The following is a 24,028-nucleotide window of genomic DNA, read 5'->3' as shown; positions in this document are numbered from 1 at the left end:
AGAGAGGTCGCGCTTCCTGGTTCGTGGGGCTTCCGGTCGCGCAAAAATGAGAAATCTATAGAACGATTCACGATGTAATTCATAAATAATTTAAGCGGTATGTGTATTATAGAGAGAGAATTCTGCGCGCTCTTTCACTCGCGTGTTATATCAAGGTATCTATCCAGCACGCGCGCGTTTTATTTCCTCGGATTCTCTAATATATTTGACGTTGTGTATCTCTCAAACAAGAAAAAAAAATAGAGAGAAAGAGAGAGAGAGAAAGTATATAACGACGATACCGTCTTATTTATAAAGATGCGTTATAGGATGCAGATTTCTAAAACTGTTTTATACGAAAATTTCTCGACATTCAACAGGTATCTCGTATTATTATTTAGTAATATTAATATTTTTTATATTATTTATTACATGTTATATGTATACATATAATATATGTGTATAATATTAAATAATTAATATAAAATATTAAAATTACTAAATATATATTACACATACATGTGTAAATAATATGTATATAATAGATAATATATTAATGTTTTTTATTAATATTGAATTCCTAGAGTCTTCATACATTTGTTTAGCTTAAATCAATATCTCCATGATATTTTGCGATTCTGTCGTCGTATGGAATCAATTTAACGTTCTACAAGTTTCAGAATTAATATACAGAACGGTATCGCGGGACGTGATAAATGTGAGGTAGGAAATATATATATATCGATAATCACACGTGGGAAAACTCTCGAAATTACGATAACGAAGTCGCCGAACGTGTTTGTAATTGCGAGACCGATATGCAAAAGGGACTGAACGATGTAATTCACGATCTAGTTTAAAACGTATTAATATATAGATACGCTGGATAATCACCGGTGGTTCAGATTTATCAAAACTCATCGACATTTAGTATGTGCACAAATGCACATATAATACAAAGGCGTCCTGGACAAACAATTTAATTGTCAACTAGCCTTTCCTCTCAATTTCTTTCAACGTTATTAATTAAGACTCACAGTTTTTTCAATAAATCTCTCTCACAATGTGCACCAAATTTTTTTAAATGCAATAATTACTCGGAATAATGAATCGTTAAATTAATACAGATCTCGATGAATTCGCGAAGAGTTTACATGTATAAAACTGTCAAGTTTTATATGTATATATATATATATAAATATAAATATAATATATAAAACTTGACAACTAGTCATACGAAGATGCAAACGCGCATTCCTTTCAGATTGAAAAGTATCGGGAGTTTCGTCTCGACGATTCTATTAAAGCTTGATTCGCGATCGAGCTCGAGGCGACCGCGATTGCGAAGATTCCTGCATCCGGCACGATTCGAGCGAGTCCTCTCTCGAAAGAGTCTTCTCGCTTTCTCGATCTCTTTTTTTTCTTCTTTTTCGCAATCGAGTCTCGCCACCCGCTCGGAGAATGTTCACGAGCTGAATCGATCGTACGTTTCGTGTAAAGTAGGCGTAAGTAGGCAAACCGGGTGTCCCGAACGCTTTCCTTTTATTCTTTCTCTCTGTAAGAAAGTTACGTGAATCCTGAACTCGTCAAAAAATTCGAAACGCTCCGATTTCCGAACCGTCCATCGCGCGAAATCCTTTTTTCACGATATTCCATCTTCGACTACTACGGAAAAAAAAAAAAAAAAAAAAACTTATTCGATAAATCTTTATTTAAAAAATATCCAATAAATAAGTTTGATACTTTATCTAAAAGATGATTAAATTTCGAATTAAAAAAAAGAAACTGACCGTCCGTTTCCGAGTTGGTCGAGACAATTTCCATATAAAGCGCTAAAATATACCTCAAGAACAGTAAACACACACTTTAGCAGAAACACATCCACGGAATATCAAATGCGATCACTGTATACCCTAGGCAAACCCGCAAGGCCATTCGGAGTCGCGAAAACGCGCTACCGTGAGAAAAGAGCGAGATAGGAGAGAGAGAGAGAGAAGAGACGATAGCTGCGGATACCTAGATCGAATATAAACGGGGAGAGACATACGAGGCACTCGATTTCCATCGCGCGTGAGAGAACGAACGAACGCACGCACTCACGCACGCATATGTATACGTACGCACATGTTGCTCGTCCAGTTGCCGTGCTTACGAGCCCGCGTCGTTATTCCGTATGCGCGATTGAGATCTCGTTTATTCCGGACGCGCGAAAAGTCGGCGTAACTAACAACGAGCGAGCGAGCGAGCGAGAATGGTAGAAGAACCGAGAAAGAGAGAGAATATATACCTAGTGTATGCCAGTTTGCTTATACTAGCTTGCTAGCTTTTATACACTCTCTCGTTCGCTTTATAGTTACCGCGAAATTTTATCAACCGCTCAGTTGGTTGATTTTACGAAAGAAAAAAAAGGCGGGAAAAAATACGGTGAAATGCACCAGCCTCGGCGGCAGCCGAGGATCGTCGTATCATCGAATAATAATTGGGCAATAACATGTACCGGCCATCGAATAGACATCGCGAATAATACACTCGACCTGCAGTCTCGTTGCGGACGTATAAATAAGGGCGCGTTACTTCCACCACGCACGCTATTTTCCATCGCGAATTATATCGTCGGCACTAGTTGTTCAACCCGGAATATCGCGCGAGGATATCCTCTACGGTCCTGAGAAAATTAAGCGTTTAATATTATTCGTGTGACATGTGTATAAATTATATACATCATGAAAATTACTCAAATGTCAACCTGGAATTTCTGGAAAGATACTTTATAATTCCTTGAATAATTTATTCATTTATTTTTCTTCGACTAACCGCATTAATTAATTCGTTGCTTTCATACATATATATATATATATATATATATATATTTATTTATTTATTTATTTATTTATTACATATGTCGTTGTATTAAATAATAATATTAAATGCTTACAATTAGTTAGATTAAATCAAAATGTATAATCATATTTATTAATTCGAATAATTCAATATTTGTATTACTGTAATATACTATATATACACGTAATATATGTATATTGCAGCAGAACAGATATGAAATTATTCGAATTAATAATTAAAAATATAATAATTATACATTTTGATTTATTTAATTTAACATTATTAAATTGTATCTAAATGTTTTCTTGAGCATTTAATTGTTATTTAATATGGCGACATGTGTAATGATAGATGATAGATAAAACGGTAATAAGGATTTATCACACTTTATGTACGAAATCATACAGAGGTTTTCTCAGCCGATTTTGCCACTGCAAAAAAAGAGATTTACCTGCTTAAAAAATGTATCCTCCTTGGAAAAAAAAAATATATATATTTATAAATCTTTCTTAATATTTTTTATTACACATTATCATTATTAGCAATGTTCGATATTTCCTTTGACAATCAATTTCCGCAGATTCTCGCTGACTGATTCACGAAGAAAAATGTTAACGAAACGATATTATCACGACCTTCCATGTATAAGAAAGGTGAAACTTTATACTACGGGCGAATGACTCAACGCGCGTAGCTTTTTTTTATATTGCCGCTCTTTTCGGCAGAACTTCTTAGGTAGAGATGTGATCCCTCTCTCCGTTCTTTTCCCATGTAATGTCGCGACCGACAAATTACTTAACGAAGCCCGACCTCAGTCCTGGCGCCAATCTCAGTATCTACGACCTACCCTTCGAGTTGTCGTCGTCGCCGAAAGCGATTTCAATTTTATTACTTCTTGACATCGTTAACGCGCAGGAGGTAAAACATTTTTCTCCAGAGAGGGTACATTTTTTAGGCAGGTTAATCTCTCTTTTTTTCGCGACGGTGAAAAGATACTATGACTTCGTACGTACAATATGATAAATTCTTATTACCGTTTTTATCTAGTATTACACATAAAGGTCTTTCTACTTTAGTCGCAGTCGTAAGAAATTGACAAACACAATCTATTATTCTCCTTGCGATCGAAGAATAATAGACTAATATTAAATGGGAATATAAAATACTTAAAGAAAAAATTAGAAATAATTAATTTAACAATATTACATTAGATTAAATAAATTGAATGAGTAATCGTTATACTTTTAATTTTTCTCCAGAAAAGATAAATTTTTCAGACAGATTATAATCTCTTTTTTCATGACGGCAAAATCAATCAGCTGATTGCCAGACAATCATTGTATATCGCAGTACAACTTTATTCGTATAGAGTTTGATAAATCCTTATTAACATACTTATCTATTATTACTTGTATTATGTTGCCGTATTAAATATTAAATACTTTAAAAAAAGTTTAGAAATAATTAATTTAACAATATCACATTAAATTAAATAAATTGAATGTGTAATTGTTATATCTTTAATTTGAAATGTAAAATCGTTATACTTTTGATATTTTTTTTCACAAAAAAAAATTTTAGGCAAGTTAATTTTTTTTCGCGACGATGGAATCAGCTGATTGCCTGCAAAAAATTATTGTAGGTACCGCAGTACTTTATTCGTATAGAATTTAATAAATCCTTATTAACGTTTTTATCTATTGTATTATTACACATAATATCGTATAAAATAGTAATATTAAATGTTCAAGAAAAAGTTTAAAAATAATTAATTTATAACAATATTATATTAGATTAAATAAATCAAATGAGTAATCGTTGTATATTTAATTCGAAATATGTAATTGTTATAATTTAATTTTTCTCCAGAAAAGGTAATTTTTTTAGACAGATTAATTTTTTTTTCATGACGGCGGAATCAGCTGATTGCCAAAAAATCATTATATACCGCAGTACGACTTTATGCGTATAGAGTGTGATAAACTCTTATTAACGTTTTTATCTATTATTACACATAATATATCGTATAAAATAGTAATATTAAATATAAAGAAAAAGTTTCGAAATAATAAATGTAATAATATTACATTTAGATTAAATATCAAAATGTATATAATCGTACTTTTAATTATACATTAATATGAATAACTCAATATTTGTTCTGTTGTAATTTCTAATACAAATATTGCAATGCATAACATATTCTATTGTTTCTTCTATGCACTTGTGCGAAGACGAAGTTAACCAATAATGAGCTCGAAAAAAATCGATGTCACGGATAAGTTCGGCGAAGATAATAAGGCGCGCGATAAGAGGTAGAACGATACAAGTTTTTTTTTCTTTTGCAATACTTCGGTTAATGGTTTAAGCGCTTATGGTCGTATCGGACATAGATATCTATAGGTTTTCCCGGAGCCGAGCAGCCATATATAGCTTATGTGTACACAGTACGCGTATTCCAGATTTACTGCTAGATTCGGCCGGTGTCTCGGACAATAAAAATAGCGATAAAAAGAGATCGTTATTACTCGGCGGGTATTTTCAGCGAAATATAAACGATGATAAATCAGAGAGCGAAAGATTCGAGGCGGTTTCACAACCGGTTCGCGAACGACACTTTAATTGTTTTGCGAAGGGTGCACGCAGATAAGTCACCCTGGGAATTGTTAAACGAGGACGACACGTCGAAACGTCATCTCGGAGGAAAGATTCGAGGAATAATGCGCGAAAAAGATTTTAGATCCACTTAGATTGCGTTTATCACGCGCGACAAAAGATTATTATATATGTTTCAGGTCAGATCAGACAAGAATTTTACGGCGATTGCGATATATTCGCGGCACATAAATGATAATGAAAGCATTGTGTCTTTCTTTCTTTTATTCAAATATTTTTCGTGCGATAATATTTTTTCATAGACTCACCGACATTCCGATATCCGACATCTTGAAGTTTCCGCATCGAGTCCTGATTGTCGCGAATCCCTTAGAATTAGATGCACACTTAATACTTGAAACACACTCGCGTCTTTATTACTCAGGTCGATTAATTCACGCGTGCACACACGCGCACGAAGAAATATCACGCATTTTTTCGAGAGGATCGAGCAGAAAATCTCGTCGCGCGAGGACTCGGCGTTCCTTTCCTTTCCCGTCATTCTCCTTTACTTCTCTATCTTTCTCTCTTCGTGTGTGCGTGATCATGTGGCGCGAATATAAACGCAAATAAATAATTTACTTCACAGGATTTATATTAATGGCGAGAGAGTAGCTCGTCGAGGCATTTAAGTCGAATGGACATTGACATTAAAACTATAAGTGCACGTAGATCCGCCTCAGAGACGCAGGCACGCGTGTATCCTTTATATATATATATATATATTTCATATATACAGGATGATGCATTTATACTTAATAAAATCATTAATTTTACGCGTCATGTATTCTCCGTAAATTTAGAGTCGTCGATGACAGAAGCGTTCAAAGCATAAATATTGATTTAATATTAATGAAAAAAAATAAGATTATATACTACACACTTTTAATTTTACATACGCACGAATGAGTGTATGTTTGTGTATACTAGGATCTTCATATAAGCACCTGCGTCATCGCGGGTTTCTCGCACGATTTCGAGAGGGCAGAGGCGCGTGCCGAAACTGGACCACAAACCCTCGAGATCTTATCTGGTGTTTGCATCTACAGTCTCGGGTTACTGAAAGGCAGATCCCCGAGGCATCCCGGGATAATCTCGGATACCTCTCACCGTCTCGTACATAATTTCTTAAGAATTCTGTTAATTGACCAGAGATAGAAAGAGAAAGGATAAGATAAATATCTACTTCCTCGTAATTTCCATACTACCGACATTTTTTAATAACTATCTCATCTTATAAAGAATTTTTTATTAGAATTATTATAATTCTATTCATGAAATTCTATTTATTTTTCCGATTTCATTATTTTGAATTTTCTACAATTCTCTAATACTGTTTTTCTTAATGAAACATCTCTTTAAAAGGCTCTTTAATTATCTCATCTTATAAAGAATTTTTTATTAGAATATTATTTTTGAATTTTCTCTAATACTGTTTCTTAATGAAATATATATCTTTAAAAAGCGAAAAAAGAACTTTATGTTTCTTGAACTAATTTTATTTTAAATATTTTTGCATCAATAACTCTAGAAAATTTTTTTATGAGTGAATTTCAATTAGCTGCAATATTTAATGTGTGTTAATTTCAATTAGCTATAAATCTCATTGCACATAATTTTTCATAATTAACCAGAGAGACAAAGAAAAGAGGATAAGATGGATATCTTCTTTCTCGTAATTTCCGTATTGTCAATATTTTTTTTTTAATACTTCCTAATCTTTAAAAGAATTTTCTTAGAATAAAATTCTATTTACTCTCGATTCTATTTAATTCGAATATAATGTTCTACAATTCTCTAATATTGTTTTTAATTAAATATATCTCTTTAAAAAACGAAAGAAGATTAATTTCAAATAGCTGTAATGTCGGATTTATTTTTCGAATAACATCGTATTAGCAAAAATTTTTATACAGAATGAATCGCCTGTCAAATTAATTTATCGACTCGATTTTCTTCTTTCTCTCGAAAGCCTAAAAGAAAGAAGTCAAGAAAACACGCGACAAGATCACCTTGACTGTGGTTTTCGAAAAGAAACTCGCATACACTGTAAAAAAATATGTAATATATTACACAAAAATATGTAAAATTACATAAATAATAAGTGTAAAATTACACGATAAATAATAGAAATAATTACCTTTTCATTATTTATCATGTAATTTTACATTTATTATTTATGTAATTTTACATATTTTTAATGTAATTTTACAAAATTTTTTTACAGTGTATGTAATGTCGAAAGATCTTCGTCTTCGTCTCTTCGACGGTTCGCTAATCGTAGAAAAATTCTGCCAGATTCGATCGCGTCGGTGAATAATCTTTTTTTCCCCCCAATTGTATTTCCATAAATGTACTGTTGTCACATAGCACAAATTTGCATACACATCGTACACAGAAAGGAGATAAAACGCTCTCTCACATCTCATCTTTGTTATCGCTGACACTTGCGCGGGAATTAAAGAGCCATTTCCCGAAAAGTTCCGGCCTATATTTTTTTTCTCATCCAAGACACGCAGGATTTGTGCCAGTTCGACGATCGATAGATCGTGACTGGAGTCTCTTTTCAGAAAAAAAGAGACCAGGTTTTATTTATTGCGCGTCAAATTTACGGAACCGCGTCACGCAATTCTCGCATCTTTTTATATTCGTCACGCATATTCGTACAGAAATAGGATTCGCGCAAGTATCAGATATTGTTGACAACAAATGCGGTGCTCTAAATACTTTGGTCTTAATCGCAATTTACCAAGAAGATAAAAGGAGTTATCGTCAACAAAGACTCCCGGTTAACAATTTATATTTACATTTCGTGCACGATTGCTGCGCAGATAAAACCTCCGACTAATTATTTTGTAACTTATTGGACGAGAGAGAAAAAAAGAAGCTTGGACTCTTAAAAAAAAAAAAAATTAAACAAATAAATAGAATAGATTGAGTTGCGTGCGCCATTGTTGACGGCGATATTCGTTTACGTGTAACACAACGTAACAAATAATTCGACGATATCACGGAGGCAAGATAAGCTCCGGGCCCTCTCTGTGTCACCTCACTGAAATTATAAGAAAAAAAAATAAAAAAATAAAAAAAAGCATCGCGTATAGAGCAACGTGCGTGATTCGCGTGACTGTGTGAGCATACGAGAATGTATGCGTAGAATTTACAAGGAAACCCTTCTACGCGGGTCGGCGCCGTGGCGCCTTCGGCACCAGCCGGTCCTCCTCGAGATGAGAGAGAACACATTCCCTCCTCCGGACGGTGTACCAGAGTACTTCGTCGTAATCGTCAGAGGCTCGTCCCTTCCACGAATTAAAGCCGCCGGATTAAAGCTCCTCGCGATCGCGTCTGATCGGCGGTACACAAATAACGCGTCGCTTTATTCTAAGAATCAATAAGGGCGAGTATATAAAAAAATTTCTAAGAGCATATTTGTTCTTGAAAAGTTTCCTCGTATAAGGTAAATGATCTCGCGCTCGTGTTTTTCATTTGCATTAATCTTTCATACATATATTATTATAACATACTATATAATACATGTAATAATTATTGTATACACTAAGGGAATTTCTCTTAGAATTTATTCTGAAAAATATTAATATCTCCCACAATAAGATATAAAAAATGTTCGATTAATTTTACTATGTACATAGTAATTTACTACATATTAATATTTTTTATTGCAGTAAACATTAATCGAAGAAACTTATAAAATTCTTCCAATGCCATGACTCACGATTACCGTGATTTCAAGGTAAATTCTAAGAGAAAATTCTCTCCAAGTATTATAATCTATATATATCAATAATATATTATAATAACATAATGTCAACTGCGGCTCAGTTTAATGATATAAACTAAATTTAATTTGAAGAATAATTAATTTTGAAATTTTTACGACCGTAAAGAACATAATTTCATTCCTGTGTGTTCTTTACGGTCGTAAAAATTTCAAAATTAATTATTCTTCAAATTAAATTATAAAATAAATATATTTTATTTTATTTTATTCTTTAAATTAAATTATAAAATAAATATATTTTATTTTATTTTATTCTTCAAATTAAATTATAAAATAAATATATTTTATTTTATTTAAAATTTCCTCCCCCTTAGTTCCTTTTATTATATTCATACATGTGAAGAGAATACTGAACTGGCCGCAATTTTAAGCACAGCAGCTGTCTTCTACGCACGTAAAGAGAGAAAGAAGCATCTCGTGTTCCTCTCTCGTTCCATTTGGTTCTTTTAACCGGTGTCCATTACCGATATATACCTGGTGCTATCGACATGGTGGCGTCGGACCCTTCTAACTCTCGTCGCAGACTCTCATCTAAATTCCGTGTGATCCCGTCCCCGAGGACCGTGAAAAGTACGGCGCCGCGTTGATGTGGCGCCGTCGCCGCCTAACATCGAAACGCGATTATTTTCTCAACCGGTCTCCATTAGAAGATTCGATATTTTCCTCTCTGCTAAAAAAAAGATAACGAGAGAAAGAAAGAGAAAAAAATCCGATTTATTACTATAGAATGTGTCAATCGCGCTCCGAAGAATTTATAATCGCCTTTATTAGTTGCGCACGAGCGAATTTTTCTTCTCGTAATCATAATAAAATGTAAAGCGCGAAAATAATTTTTTTCTATCCTGCAAAAAGACGAATGACGACGACATATCTGAATGACACTTATAAAAGTATTTATGTGCATATTAATATCTCCATATTAAATGCATCTATATCTTATTCGACGCGGCATTAATTTTTCTCGCGAAATTAATATATACATATATGCATGTATTATAATTGCATTTATATGAACTTTCGTTCATATTTAGTGTGTGTTTAAATTCATTTTCGCGTCACTTTATATTTGCAACACATTAAGATATTGTATCATTAAAGCTATTCGGTGATTTATTACTAGATTAATATGAATATATATTAATTTATGATCTGCGCATACATTTTTTTTTTATAAATTATACTCGTGATTTCTCACAGAACGATTTCTCGCGAATATGTAAATATCCGACGATATATAAAAATTTCAAATAGGCGTCGAGAAATGACAGATGAGCCGAGACACAATGATTGGCCACATAAATGAATCGTTGTATAAATATATCAATCACGTTAATGAAGGGAGTTTATTTTTTATCAACTGTAAATTAGAGCGGCGGCAAGCGCGCGTGTAATTATTAAATCGTGCGAACAGGATTATTACTCTCTCGTTGAGCTAACGTCTCGTAAATCATAATCGCGCTTTAATATAATTGTGAAAAAAAAGAACATCCTGCGGCCAATATAATTACAAACGCCATCATCCGTCGCGTGTAACGAGCTCGTATGTAACAAATATAATCGTATCTGCGAGAGATTTAAGCGTATCCTTTAAATGTGTATCCATTAAACAACTGGAATTAGAGAGGCGTTTTATTTTGCCTTATTAGCGAGTGAGATGGCAAATATAGTTTTAAATAAAGAATTCTTCGATTTTTTACTTTAAACTTTTGAAGAACAAATATACATAAATTTTAGAAATTCTTTACTCGTCCTTGTTGATCTCTTTTCTCCCTCCCCAAAAATACATTTCTGTTTCTTGCGAAAACAGGATAGCTATGTTGATGAAAATGGAAAATTTATGTTATATGCGTCGTTTTATCTCATAATTATCGCAATTATTATGCCGATTAAACTGGTATTTTTTAACGATAGTCAAATATAGCTATGTTACTCAGAATGCGAGCAAAAACACTCGCAGAAGGATCACGCAATGCGTGGATAATAAATTAGCTCTCATCCAGGATCGCGTGACACCTTTCACACCGATTACGCTGATGGAGTTTAATGAATAATAAAATGCCTCGACGCGATATCTCTCGAAAGTTTTAATTTTTCTATCGCATGAAAAAATCACGACGATGTTTTAAACAAATTTATATCAGCGAATAAAATTCTTCCTACAGTTTACATTTTTTTTTTTCTATAAATTATAGGAATAATTTCAATCGTAGATATTTTATATTTAAAATATATCGTTATATGATTTTAGTGCTAAATTACTTTATAATGAGCGCATACTCCGATATTTTATATCGTCGCATCAAATTGATAACGGAATTCCTGCTTTGCTTGTGATCTCGTACGAGAATAAATTTTGATTCATGTTTACAAGGTTGCGCGCTTTCCCACCACGTTGTCAAGCGATATCAAAATGACTCGGATATCGATAAGTTATGCTAATTTTATTACTAACGTTACAGAGTACGTGTGTGATATATACGTGTTTTTCTATCGCAAATTGAGATAAGCTACGTTACCACTTGTTACGCTCCGTCAAGCAATGTAACGTAATTAATGCCAATTAGAAAAATTAATATTTATCGTGCGGCCGCGAAAAGAATCGCATATTTGCTGGTGACCGGTCGGTTGCATTTGATAAAAGATTAATCCGTTCAACGCGTTGCTCTACAATGTATCTAAGTAAATATGCATTTATATATCTTATCTACATTTATTATCTATATTTTAATTAATTTTTTTAATTTTTATTTATTTTAATCTACATTTATATTTATCAAAAAATGTGTAATTTCTATTGAAAATAAATGAAAAAATTTAATGTGTTCCTTCATTTGATAAACGCGATTATAAATTATGATTTCTGAGTTCTTTCTCTCTCTAAAATATCCCTCTCCAATAAATGATTTCGTTAAAGAATTATGAAAGAAATAGAATTAATATTGAAAAATCGATCCTTGTCACAAATTTGAGAAATTCTACAAATATATATGTATGGAATTATATGTACGTGTGGAATTTTATATGACATTAGGAATTTGTAAACAAAGTTGCAAGAAGCACGAGAGTCTACACGTCATTATCTAATTAAATATGACTATATATTGGTAGTTATTCCTGTACTGGAATTTTCATACGGGTTTTCCTTACCCTCGATAAATTAGTATGCTACAAAACTTCAGTAGTCAGTATCAGATACTGATTTTATAGCAGTGAACTTGAATTACTATGCCGTCACGATACTATGTAGTAATTCCAACTGGTTTTATCGCTAATAATATAATTTAATGCTCTCGCGATTTTTTTCAATTTTGCCATATCGATCAAACATCACATGTGCAACGATATACGATGATATCTGTTTTTCTTCTTTTTTTTGTAGATACCATTACGAGTTTAATGAACTAAATTCCAAGTTAAAAATTATATTTACATTTATTTGTTGAAAAAAGAGATGGAGGCGTAGCTTCTTTTTCTTTCCCTTTTTTAAATCTTGTAACATAATTTTATACGTAGATATACGATAAAATATAACAGATTATAATTAATTTTATAATTTTATTTTATAATTAATTAAGAATATTAATTCAAATTTCAAACACCTTATTTCGAAACGAGAACATTTCAGATTCGGATCAAATCTATCTTCTTTCAGTGAAAAAAATAAAAATCAATAGAATCGAAAATTAACAATAAACAGTACAATCACCTTTTTTCGATTAATCTCGAGTTCGATTCGATCGATCATTACCCACTTCGTCACACTGTAAAAAAAATATGTAAAATTACATTAAAAATATGTAAAATTACATAAATAATAAATGTAAAATTACATGATAAATAATGAAAAGGCCAACATTTCTATTATTTATCATGTAATTTTACACTTATTATTTAGGTAATTTTACATATTTTTTTACAGTGAACCGCAGCAATTTAACGCGATCGCACGCATGCCACGCGTCGATCCGCATATGCAAATGTACGCACACATACACACGAGAGCTTTGGACCCGCCTACACGGGGTTCGTTTGTGACCGCGATGGCCGCTGTCGGTATCTTTGATTCCACGCTCGGAACCAAGAGCCGAAGGTGGAGACGCGTCTGCGCGTCTTCGTGTTCCTCTCTCTTCCTGCGGCGGTGCCTTTATTCGCCGGACTTTATTCCGCGACTCTCTCTCTCACTCCGACATGTAAACTATCATTCGATCCCCACCTCACGGCATGTTTCTCATTCCCTCTCTCTTTTCAGACCTGCGCTCTTCTTTGTTCTCTTTCGTCTCTCTCTCTTGTCGGTTTTCTTTTTCTCCCCACCCCCACGTACGGTTTAATTATGTGTCCTAATTTTAATTAATAGAGAGAAATTGACTCTAGATATTATATCGTGATAAAAAATATTTTAAAAATGCGAGAGACTTTCTATAAATATGTTTTGAATTTATATAAACTTTTAATATTTTTCTACACATAATTTATAAATTAAATGTATAAATAATTTAGAAATTTGTCAATAAAATTTGCGAAAATTAGAAAGAATTGTTTGATAACAATAGATTGGAACTAATGAGAAAGTATGTTTCCTGCGGAAATCGTAAGATCTTTTTCCCTTCCTTCTTTCGCGCATGCAAATGCATCTCTCGGTGCACTTTTCTCGTACGAGCGATCATAAATTACTTATCCTCCGTTCCCTTTGGAGTTGCTTTGTCAAATTTATTGCGAAGGGTCGCAACTCGTGAAAGTACGGCGGTACTTTAATCCTTTCCTTGGAGAACGCGAGACAATGGACCGACCGTGGGTGGCAAGGCGTATGAAAATTTGATATCTATTATCCTATCGTTATCTCACACCTAGGGATGCTTATATTTCAGGTATCGATATTCTCACTCATTCGATATCAAAACGTCACGAGTATCAAAGTTATGTATCGATATAATTTATACGAAATATTAAATATAATTATTATGAATAATAATTGTTATTATTGAGATAGAAAAATCACTTTCGAAGAACGTATCAATAAATCATGTCTAATTAAAACGTGAGACCAATGAAAAATTAATAAAAAATGTTGAAAACAAAAAGAGAGTTTATTCATTCGATATTAAAATGAGTATCGTTATTATGTATCAATTATAATTTATATTAAGTATTATTGCATAATAATTGTTATTATTCAGATAAAAAAATGATGTATTTCTTTCCGAAAAAAAGATTAAATAATTCATGACTTTGTCGAAAAACGTAAGATAATTGATATGTAAGCGTTTACGAGTCAAAATTTTGCTCCTATACACTGTAAAAAAATATGTAATATATTACACAAAAATATGTAAAATTACATAAAAAATAATAAGTGTAAAATTACACAATAAATAATAGAAATCTTTACCTTTTCATTATTTATCATGTAATTTTACATTTATTATTTATGTAATTTTACATATTTTTGTGTAATATATTACATATTTTTTTACAGTGTACTCTCAATGTCTATTTTTTCACGTCAGTGAAAAAAGACGGAAGTGAAAGAAAAACAATAAAATTGTGAACGCGTTTGTCTCGTATTTTATGTTAAGCGGTAATGTGCATCCGCTTTCTTTAAGTTTCGCGACGCAAGTACGTTCCATGCATCGTACACCAAATGGAATGCATAGATACGATGCGGATATTCTTAAAGAAAGGACGCGTGTCCTGACAATGAGACTCGTGGGCGGCACAAGACTCGTGCACCGAAATGGTCTCGGTGTGCGAAGGGAGATAACGATATGTATCGGGTGCCATTTTCGTTTCTAACAATATCGCGAGGTAAATTCTTGACTCGCCCCGCTTGAATAGCACTAATAGTAAAATATCATCGTTAAATCCATATTGCGTCATAAAATCGCGCGAGCTTAACAGGCGCGCGTGGATGGAAATTATCTCTCAGCTGTAATTGTCAATTATCGCAAGCAATGCACTTACCGTATATATACTCGCTTAATCATCTCGATGTTATTTGCAATAATATGAGAATTGAGACAAAAACTTACCTTTATATGTCTATAATTCAATTTAACTTTTATAATATATATTTTTTCTATTTATTAATTTTATCACACATATTTTCTATTTTTTTATATTATTATATATTTTTAAAAAATTTTAATTAATTTAATTTAATGTAAATATTTTTCTTTCTTATGAGCAAATAGGAAATATGAGTATATACTTGTTTAAATTTCAAAACTGTTGCAATTTTAAAGATCCTTATTGAAATCATTCAGAACAAAGAATGTATCTGTCAAAATAATTAATTTATATATCAAAACACATGCGTCGATATCGACGTATAAATATAGCGAAAGATATTTCGCACGTCGCATATAGACGGAGCTTAATATATTTTCGGTCAACACTCTCGTTGACATCGCAACATAAAAGCTGCATACTTTGAAGTTTGAAAAACTCTTACTCGAATAAGCCGAAGGACTTCTAGTTCTTTTTCCGCGGCCACGAAATCGTTCAGGCAAGACAAGAGAAAGAGTCTCCGTCGGCGACCATGACGAGATTCGATTTTTTCACGAGCATCCTTGGTCTCATGGGCGACCCAAGTTGGCTCGTCGGACATGACACTCCGACGAGATCTGAATGTGTTTATCGGCCAAAGGGACCATTAACATTATCTGCCGCGCGGAATGTATTATTACTGTTTCCATATTATTATCCCCGTTTTTGTAACGATATATCTTTCCGCGGTAGCGAAATAAGATTGTAACCCTTTACAGCGTTCATTTTCATGTCGCATCGTCGCCGACTGAGAAAATAATAACTTAAAATCAAGGACAATGTCTTGCATTGCATTTTCAATTGTACGTAATTTGTATATGAAGAGTGAAGAAAATCCTCTCTTTGAGCAAAAATAAAAAATGTGAAAAAACATTACAAAAATAATATTATTATTTGTATATAAACTGCAGTCTTCAAACAATGACTGTAATGTTTCATTTTATTCAAAAAGAAATCTTTATTATTTTCAAATTATGCTTAACTGGAATTTTGATCCACGATATCTCGAAAATTAGACGCCGTTAACGCAATAAATTTATTTGCAAATAATAATATGCTTTTAAAAAAAACTTTCAAAAATAACACCTTATTTAATTCAAAATTTTCTTGCTGAAAAAAGGATTTTTCAAGATTATTTTGGACGTCACTCTTAATTGTGCGATTTGAGGAAAAACTTTTAATATAACTTCACTTTTTCACTTACCTTTCGACGTTTTCGATCTTGACAGATGTTGCGGTAGCTCTCGGTGGGAAAGAGGATGTTCCACGGGGGCGGAAGTAGCGGGTACGGCGCAAGTTCCGATTACCAGCAGTCCCAGCAGCAACAGCAACAACAGCACGGTCAACAACTCCAGGCGCCGGTCTACGTTCCCTCGTCGAGGCCGGCACTTCCGTCCGCAGCCACGGCGGCGCAATATCATTCCTTCTCCACTTCACCCTCGCCTGCATGGTAAAAATACACATCGATTTTTTATCGTAAAAAAATCTCAAATCTCTAAAACCAATAATAATTATAACATTTCGATTAGAATAAGGATTATACATGTTCTAGCTTAGTTAGAGTTGCTGGTGTTCTAATGTAATGTTGTTGCAACGTATTGTATTTTATTTTGCTTCATTTGATTTAATCTATTTTTATTTTATTTTTAATTTTAATTTAATTGATCTGAATTTATTGTAATATATAATAAAAGTGCACAGAGAGAATTTTCTCTTAGAATTTACCCTGAAAATCACATGGTATTGGAAGAGTTTTATGAGTTTCTCTGATTAATATTTACCAGTATACTTATCAAAAAATATTAGGTAATATCTACCACAATATAAGATAAAAAATATGTTCGATTAATTTTACTATGTACATATTAATATTTATATTATAAAATTCTTCCAATACCATATATTGTCCCACGATTGCCATGATATTTTCAGGATAAATTTCAAGAGAAAATTCTCTTCACGTGCTATATATTGTATAATAAAATGTAATAAGGTAAAAAAATGTAAAATATAAAAACGCGGAAGTTTAAGGGCAAGAGAATTAAATGAATGAAACAAATTTTCCCGAAGGGAGAAGACGGCGTCCTGGCAGCACGGAGTGGAGACATACGCGGCGCATCACGCGCTCGCCGGCCACGCGAGCGGAACCGCGGCGACGATGGGCCCGCACGCCGGTCCGGGTCATCCGCACGCGGGTCACCCGCATGCAGCGCATCCGCATTCAACCCTCGCCGCGGCCGCGCCCTTCTACGCGCAGAACGTCGCGATGATGTCCTCGTGGCGCGCCTACGACGGCGCCGGCTTCCAGCGCGCCTCGCCTTACGGTTCGTACGCAGTATCCCAGTTTGCAAAAGTTGTCGAGATATTATAAATATATTCTTACGCAAACTCTTCTACGCAAACGCATATTTTCACTTGTCACTTTACATCGCAAATTACTGTAAAATCGTGACATAAAAGAGGAATGTCACTTGGCCTTCGATATATAAGATATGGCAATCATATTTTCAAGAAGCAAAGTTAATATTTTATATACTATATAATTATATATTTTTATTATCATATATTATAATAATATATAATTCAAATAAGACATAATATAATAACAATATAATATCATTATAGTATTTTATAGAAAAAAAATTCTATAAAATAACATTCTGACTGAAAATATATATATGTGATATACTGCTCTCTCTCTGATATGGTTGAATTAAATATACTATTTAACCGTGCTTCTTGAAAATATTTATGTAATGTAAAAGAATATTGCTGATGCGACTGAATTACATGAACCCTTCCGCCGTGTGAAAACGTATATATCGCTCTTCGTTGGCGTGCATCACGCGTAAAGTCCTCGATGATAAACAAAAAGTTATGCGAACTGCCCGTATGCCGTGGCGATAAGATATACATAGGCATGCAATTTCCTATGGCACGACGACGATTAGTTTATCGAAAACCGCAACACATACGATATCGTGAACACGCGCGAGATGGTATTTTCTGTGGAATTTGCAAAGGAACTATTTCTATTATATATGTATATATATATCTGGCGCGATTTGAATTAAAATATCCCTTTCTCTTTCTCTCTGACCGAATTATTTTTTCCTATTTACGAGATAAATTCCCATTCTAATTATAAATCTCATTTTAATTGCGTGAGATATATTTAAATACTGAAATAAATCAAATTAACGCGTGCGCGTATAAAGAGATGCTGTGTGCGATTATAACACCGACTTCGTGATAGCACCGTTTTACGAAACGTAGTGAGGAGAGAGCGCTGGAGAGAAAGAAACTACTTTTCTCGCGGATGCTGCTGCTCTCGCCACCACGCCGGGCCATGTGGGATGGATAAGTGATAGCGGCGTCTTTGAACTAAGTCGGGTCGATCCCGCGGTCAAGTGTTTTACAGTAGTGACGGATAGAGAGGAGAGGATAGGGAAATCGGTTCAGAGAGCGCGCGGATGCTTTCTCTGAAGAGAAGTACGAGAATCGCGGTCCGTCGCACTCTCTGCTCCGTCTAACTTTAAATCCCACATCCTCGAGACCAGATAAAAGACGCAAGAGAGCCGTCTTATCCTGTCAGCTCGACGCGCCGCAAAGACGATCCCTCCGATTTACGATATTAGAATAAAAAGTAAAGTGGTAGAGAGAGAGAGAGAGTTAACGTCATCCCATTAAATTTTTTTTTCGCAATTTTGATGCTCTTAAACTTCTTTTAATGTATAAAAGCTTTTAATTTCGAATAAAGTTTTCAGAGTCGGAGCTTGATATAAAAAGAAAACCAGATCAATCAGACTTGACTGCAGTTAAGATTTTAAATTGTACAATAATTAAATGGGGGTGTAAAGTCGATTAATGGTGCTATCATTTAACATAGATCTGCATGATTTTACAGTCTAGAAAAGAAGAATTTAATTTCATATAATTTTTGTGCGTTGATTAAAAATTTGCAAGTCAAAATGGCCTATATCATGTTAGATTTTCCAGAAAACTGTGATTGCACAAAAAACTGTAGGAAATAATTTTTTTCCAAATCGCAATAAAAAAATAAAATTATGCAGGCTTGTGTAATCGATTGAAAATGATTACAGACACCGCAATGGATTTTCAATTCGGCGAGGGTCGCGAATGCGTGAATTGCGGGGCGATATCGACGCCGCTCTGGCGAAGGGATGGCACTGGTCATTATCTTTGCAACGCATGTGGACTTTATCATAAGATGAACGGCATGAACAGGCCGCTCATCAAGCCTTCAAAACGCCTGGTAAGTTCATCCATATAAATGATCATATGAAATTTCATCAATAAATATGCCTACTTTTGTCGAGAGAGCTATTTTTTACGCCGAAAAAATGATGTAGCATTATATATATATATATAGAATGTCCGCGAAGAACCCAACCAAATTTTTTAAATATATTAAATTAAAATTATATAATTGTTTATACGGTTAATTATGTAATATTGAAACAATTATATATATTGGCGCATCCTCTCTTATGTATTAATAGGATGCAATTGAAAAACAAAGATCTAGGTCAAATTCTTCTTAAGGATACTTTGTTTAATAAATAACGAACATACCTTGGGCAGCATCGGCAAGTGCGTTACAAAATGGGACAGATGTCGGAATTTCAGACTGCGACGAGGCGACTCGGGCTGTGCTGCACAAACTGCGGCACTCGCACCACCACGTTGTGGAGGCGCAACAACGAGGGCGAGCCGGTGTGTAATGCCTGCGGCCTGTACTTCAAATTACACGGGGTCAATAGGCCGCTGGCCATGCGAAAGGACGGTATCCAGACGAGGAAGAGGAAGCCGAAGAAGACCCCGGAGTCGAATACCAGATCGTCTACGGGGGACCACGAAACCGCCACTTCGACCACATCCTCTCCTTCCACAGGTAGATGTTGCATTTTTTTCTCTGTAACAGAAAGATATATAAAATATTAAAAATTTCAAAATATAGAAATAAATATATCTAATTTTTTAAATATATTAATATATATTAACATTTATTTAATATATATGTATTTTATATATTTTTTAAATAAGAATAGTTTTTATTATATATAATTCACATAACTCATTTTCAGAAACTTGCCTACTAATATTAAATTAAAATTATTGCACGCCAATAAAATTAATTATTAATAAATATAAGAATAATTAATAAAATTAATTCTTACATTTGTTAATAGTTAATTGTATTAATTTTATTGATGGATAATAATTTTAATATTAGCAGGCAAGTTTCTGAAAATAAAGTGAATTACATAACTAAAAGTATTAATTAAATTAATTATTGTTATATTTATTGGATGTTATAAATAATATGGTCGTTATCAATTTGATTCGCCTTAACATTTATCACAATTTATTTACGCAACGTTGCGACCATTTCTCTACAGACTTAAAGAGCAATCAGCAACAGCAGCAACAACATCAGATCGAGGCGTCAAAGTCGTCGGGCTCGTCGACATCGACCGACAGACCCGTTTACCTTGGTCATACCTCTCTTCTCGCCACCGGAAGTGTACCTGCTGTGAAAACGGAACCGCGAAGCTGCGACGGCGTCGTCGGCCAGCCGTATTCATCTTACTATCAGCATCCGCATCAACTCGCCGCCACGAGCGAGCATCAGCAGCAGAGCTACTACGCCACCCAGGAGACGCCCTATCATCATCAGCATCACGTCACCAATGCGGCGAAATTACTCGCGTCCTCGTAATTGTTTAACGATCGAAGTCCGTTCGCTAGAATCGCCTCGGCAAATCAATTTCGAACGTATTGAGCGACTGAAAAGAAGAAGACTTTTCCGCAACACGAACTAGCCAAGTATTCACTGAGAAACTTACGTCACGAATCACGAAGTTTGTGACAGTGAATCTAAGAATTGAAGATTGATCTGACTTGAACTAATCTATTGGAAGAGAGAATGACAAAGTTAACTGGAAGGATTCTTTTACGCAGGACTAGTCAGTCAGTGACGGACGTGCAAGTTGTTTTGAAATTAGAAAAATCAGTGATAGAATTTTAAACATTATGAACGCAGAAGGATATTTCTCGAAAAAGTATACATATATAAGTGTAAAAATATATATGTTGTAGAAAAAGTATGTGTAATTTGCGATTAGCATAGCTACATATTTTTTTTAAACAACTGTATATGTTTTCTTTACAATTGATTTTTCTTATTGTGTTTATTTTCTAGAAACCCTGTCATTTTGAGATTGACTGTCACTTTTAAAAAATGAGACACATTGTATATATATAACTTTTCGAGAGAGTCATTACATTATTATACAGAAATCTACGCGGATGCTTTGATGTCCGATGGAACAATTCGAGGAGAGCTGAAATATCATCGATGCGCCTCAAAGATTTCGATTTTAAGCGTGTCATTAACAGACGTGTGATGTCTTAATCAGAAGGAGAATTGGATCTCTAGTCAATGACAGGGATTATAAAAAAATTATGCGAGGACAATACATTTTAAACTTCACTCTACGCTAATTTAACCATAAAAACCCGCTAATACAAGACGCAGCAGATTTCCATATTTAACTACGCGCTTCTAGCGTTCGTTCGCAATATCTGACACATGTGTAAATAGCTGAGTAATAATAAAAATAATATAATTAGTGCGGGAGAGTGCTTCCTGATTTGAAGAAAAAGCGCAAATACATACTTGATAAAAAACGGCGGATTATCGGTAAATGCTCATGTGCAATGTGAATAGAGGATATGAAATTTCTGCATTTAAAGAATGAGACATCGTGTGTTTTTCATACATATATAGTTCAGTTTTCTACTCAGTATATCTCGATTTATATTGACGATTACAGATGAAGATGCCGCTTCATTGTTTAAATGTCGAAATAGTATTTTCAACTTACTTACGCCGATTATCCAGCACAGTCTTTTTTTCATTACACGACAAATGCGCGCTGCACGCACTCTATCCAAGAGAATACTTAATTGTAAATAATTTCCATGGTAAACTCTATCGCAATGTTAGAAATAGATCTTTTTTGGTCTCGGCAATTCTTCACCATTTTATATTTGATACTAAAGTAAATCTAAATCAGAATAAGTTGTGCTCTTACGTAGCATCTTTCCATTTTTGACCAACATATATTTAAATTATTTTTTTTTTCAATATTCAAAAAATTATTATTTATCTCAACTATCGCATGATAAACATTGAATTTATAAAGTCATAAGAAATAAGCGAAACATAGGCAAAATCAATTTTTCGAGGCACAATAATGTTATGGGACTCATAATGATAATCCTTGCACAATTACAAATAACGATTCACTTTGAAGAATAAAAAGGAAGAAGCCTGATGAGCCATTCTTATAATTTATTGACTCGTAGCCCGAAGGGCTGCCAACGATTTCCTCAAGCATACGTTTAGTTAATCAAGAAAACGCGAATCTTTGTGTATAGTTCCTCTATAACTTACTTTTGCAATGCGCAATAAATAATTTTATTCTACTTAAGACGAGAGAAGCTGCGTTTTTTTCAAACTAGAGCAAGAGAAAATCCATTCGGAATAAACTCACGAAGAGTTAATGAAAAGTCATAAATTAATCACACATTGTTGTGTAATAATTATTTCTTTAGTTATAATTTTTCCGCAAATCTCGTCCATTTCCTGCACTTTATATGGACAAATAAATTATTGAAGCAATATGACAGAGTACTATAATTATATAATATGCAATTGATGGTGATATTTCTTCGAAGGACAAACGAGGACACTCAATTATTTGTACGTATCCAAAAGTTAGAAGAATAACTTTAAACTACTTTGTACAATAACGCACGTAATATTATTTGTAAAATCCGATGCGTTTCTGACATACCTTTTTAATTGTATTGCTGATAAATAAAAGAAAATATAAAATTATACCTCCTTGTTGATTAAAATTCAAATCATGATAATGCCAGAGAAATGGAAGATTGGATTATCAATTTTTTATTTTACATATTTTTATACATCCTCAGGATCAAACGCGAAAATATTATAAATTGAGAAAAAAAAATTTATTTCTCAATAAAAAGATTACGTGTAATCTCTGTTACGTAGAGATTCAGACTGTCGCGACGTTTTTTTTTCAATTAAATTCCGATAATTAAAAGCGAATCTTTTCTTTTCCATCGTATGTGACGTCGATGAACTGAACAAAGTCGTCTCTCTCTCCTCGCGTCTATCTTGGAATAATAATTTCACGATCGAACAATAATCGGTTACGCTCGACCAGTCTACCGCAAATATTATCTTTCCGCGTTCTGACGTTCGAAGTGACACATCGGACAAATTCAACTCACCCTCGGTTCTGCTTCCACCACCATCGCGGCGAGTTAAACCTCCCTCGGACAAGGGATGTGTCTTCTACACGTCGGTCTCACAAGAGTTTGTCTTCGCTCGCGAATCTGATCGGCCACGATCGCTTAGATCAGCTTAGTACGTGATTTTACTACTCGTCACCTTCTGTCGAAATCAGGCCAGATTTTTGCGATTCCGACGTCTTCGAACCTGTAGCAGTAAAATATAAAAAATGGGTAAATCTTTTTTTAATATCTTTTTCATGTTTCAATCGCAGATAATATTTTGTATTTCGAAAGCATAGGTAGTTGATTTTTTACGAAGTTTTTATATACAATAAAAGGAAAAATCGTAAAACATTC

At 33.7% G+C, this 24,028-nt stretch overlaps 1 protein-coding gene and 1 long non-coding RNA gene across 4 annotated transcripts in view; one reads left to right on the top strand and one right to left on the bottom strand.

The window, feature by feature from the left end:
* Positions 1-23,246, top strand: part of LOC114938204 (uncharacterized) — a 55,405-nt gene extending 32,159 nt beyond the window's left edge. For 2 of the 3 annotated variants that reach the window (XM_029312046.2, XM_029312047.2), the window contains 5 exons: positions 16,546-16,766; positions 17,387-17,640; positions 19,420-19,592; positions 19,952-20,231; positions 20,740-23,246. In XM_029312046.2, the coding sequence (XP_029167879.1) occupies positions 16,576-16,766; positions 17,387-17,640; positions 19,420-19,592; positions 19,952-20,231; positions 20,740-21,059 (1,218 nt within the window). In that variant the 5' untranslated portion in view covers positions 16,546-16,575 and the 3' untranslated portion in view covers positions 21,060-23,246. The remainder of the gene's footprint in view (positions 1-16,545; positions 16,767-17,386; positions 17,641-19,419; positions 19,593-19,951; positions 20,232-20,739) is intronic. The other variant, XM_029312049.2, reaches the window with a different exon arrangement.
* Positions 1-23,873, bottom strand: part of LOC146723750 (uncharacterized) — a 45,598-nt gene extending 21,725 nt beyond the window's left edge. Inside the window, exons 1-3 of the long non-coding RNA XR_014924372.1 lie at positions 23,669-23,873; positions 19,913-20,252; positions 16,521-16,759 (exon numbers count right to left, since the gene is read on the bottom strand). This is a non-coding gene — a long non-coding RNA (uncharacterized LOC146723750). The remainder of the gene's footprint in view (positions 1-16,520; positions 16,760-19,912; positions 20,253-23,668) is intronic.
* Positions 23,874-24,028: the final 155 nt, after the last annotated feature.

This window comes from Nylanderia fulva, unplaced genomic scaffold (genome assembly GCF_048542155.1).
Source record: "Nylanderia fulva isolate GAGA-0341 unplaced genomic scaffold, ASM4854215v1 Scaffold17, whole genome shotgun sequence".
In the NCBI taxonomy this organism is placed as follows: Eukaryota; Metazoa; Arthropoda; class Insecta; order Hymenoptera; family Formicidae; genus Nylanderia; species Nylanderia fulva.
Note: the sequence above shows the minus strand (reverse complement) of the source record. Positions and strands in the feature narration are given on the sequence as shown.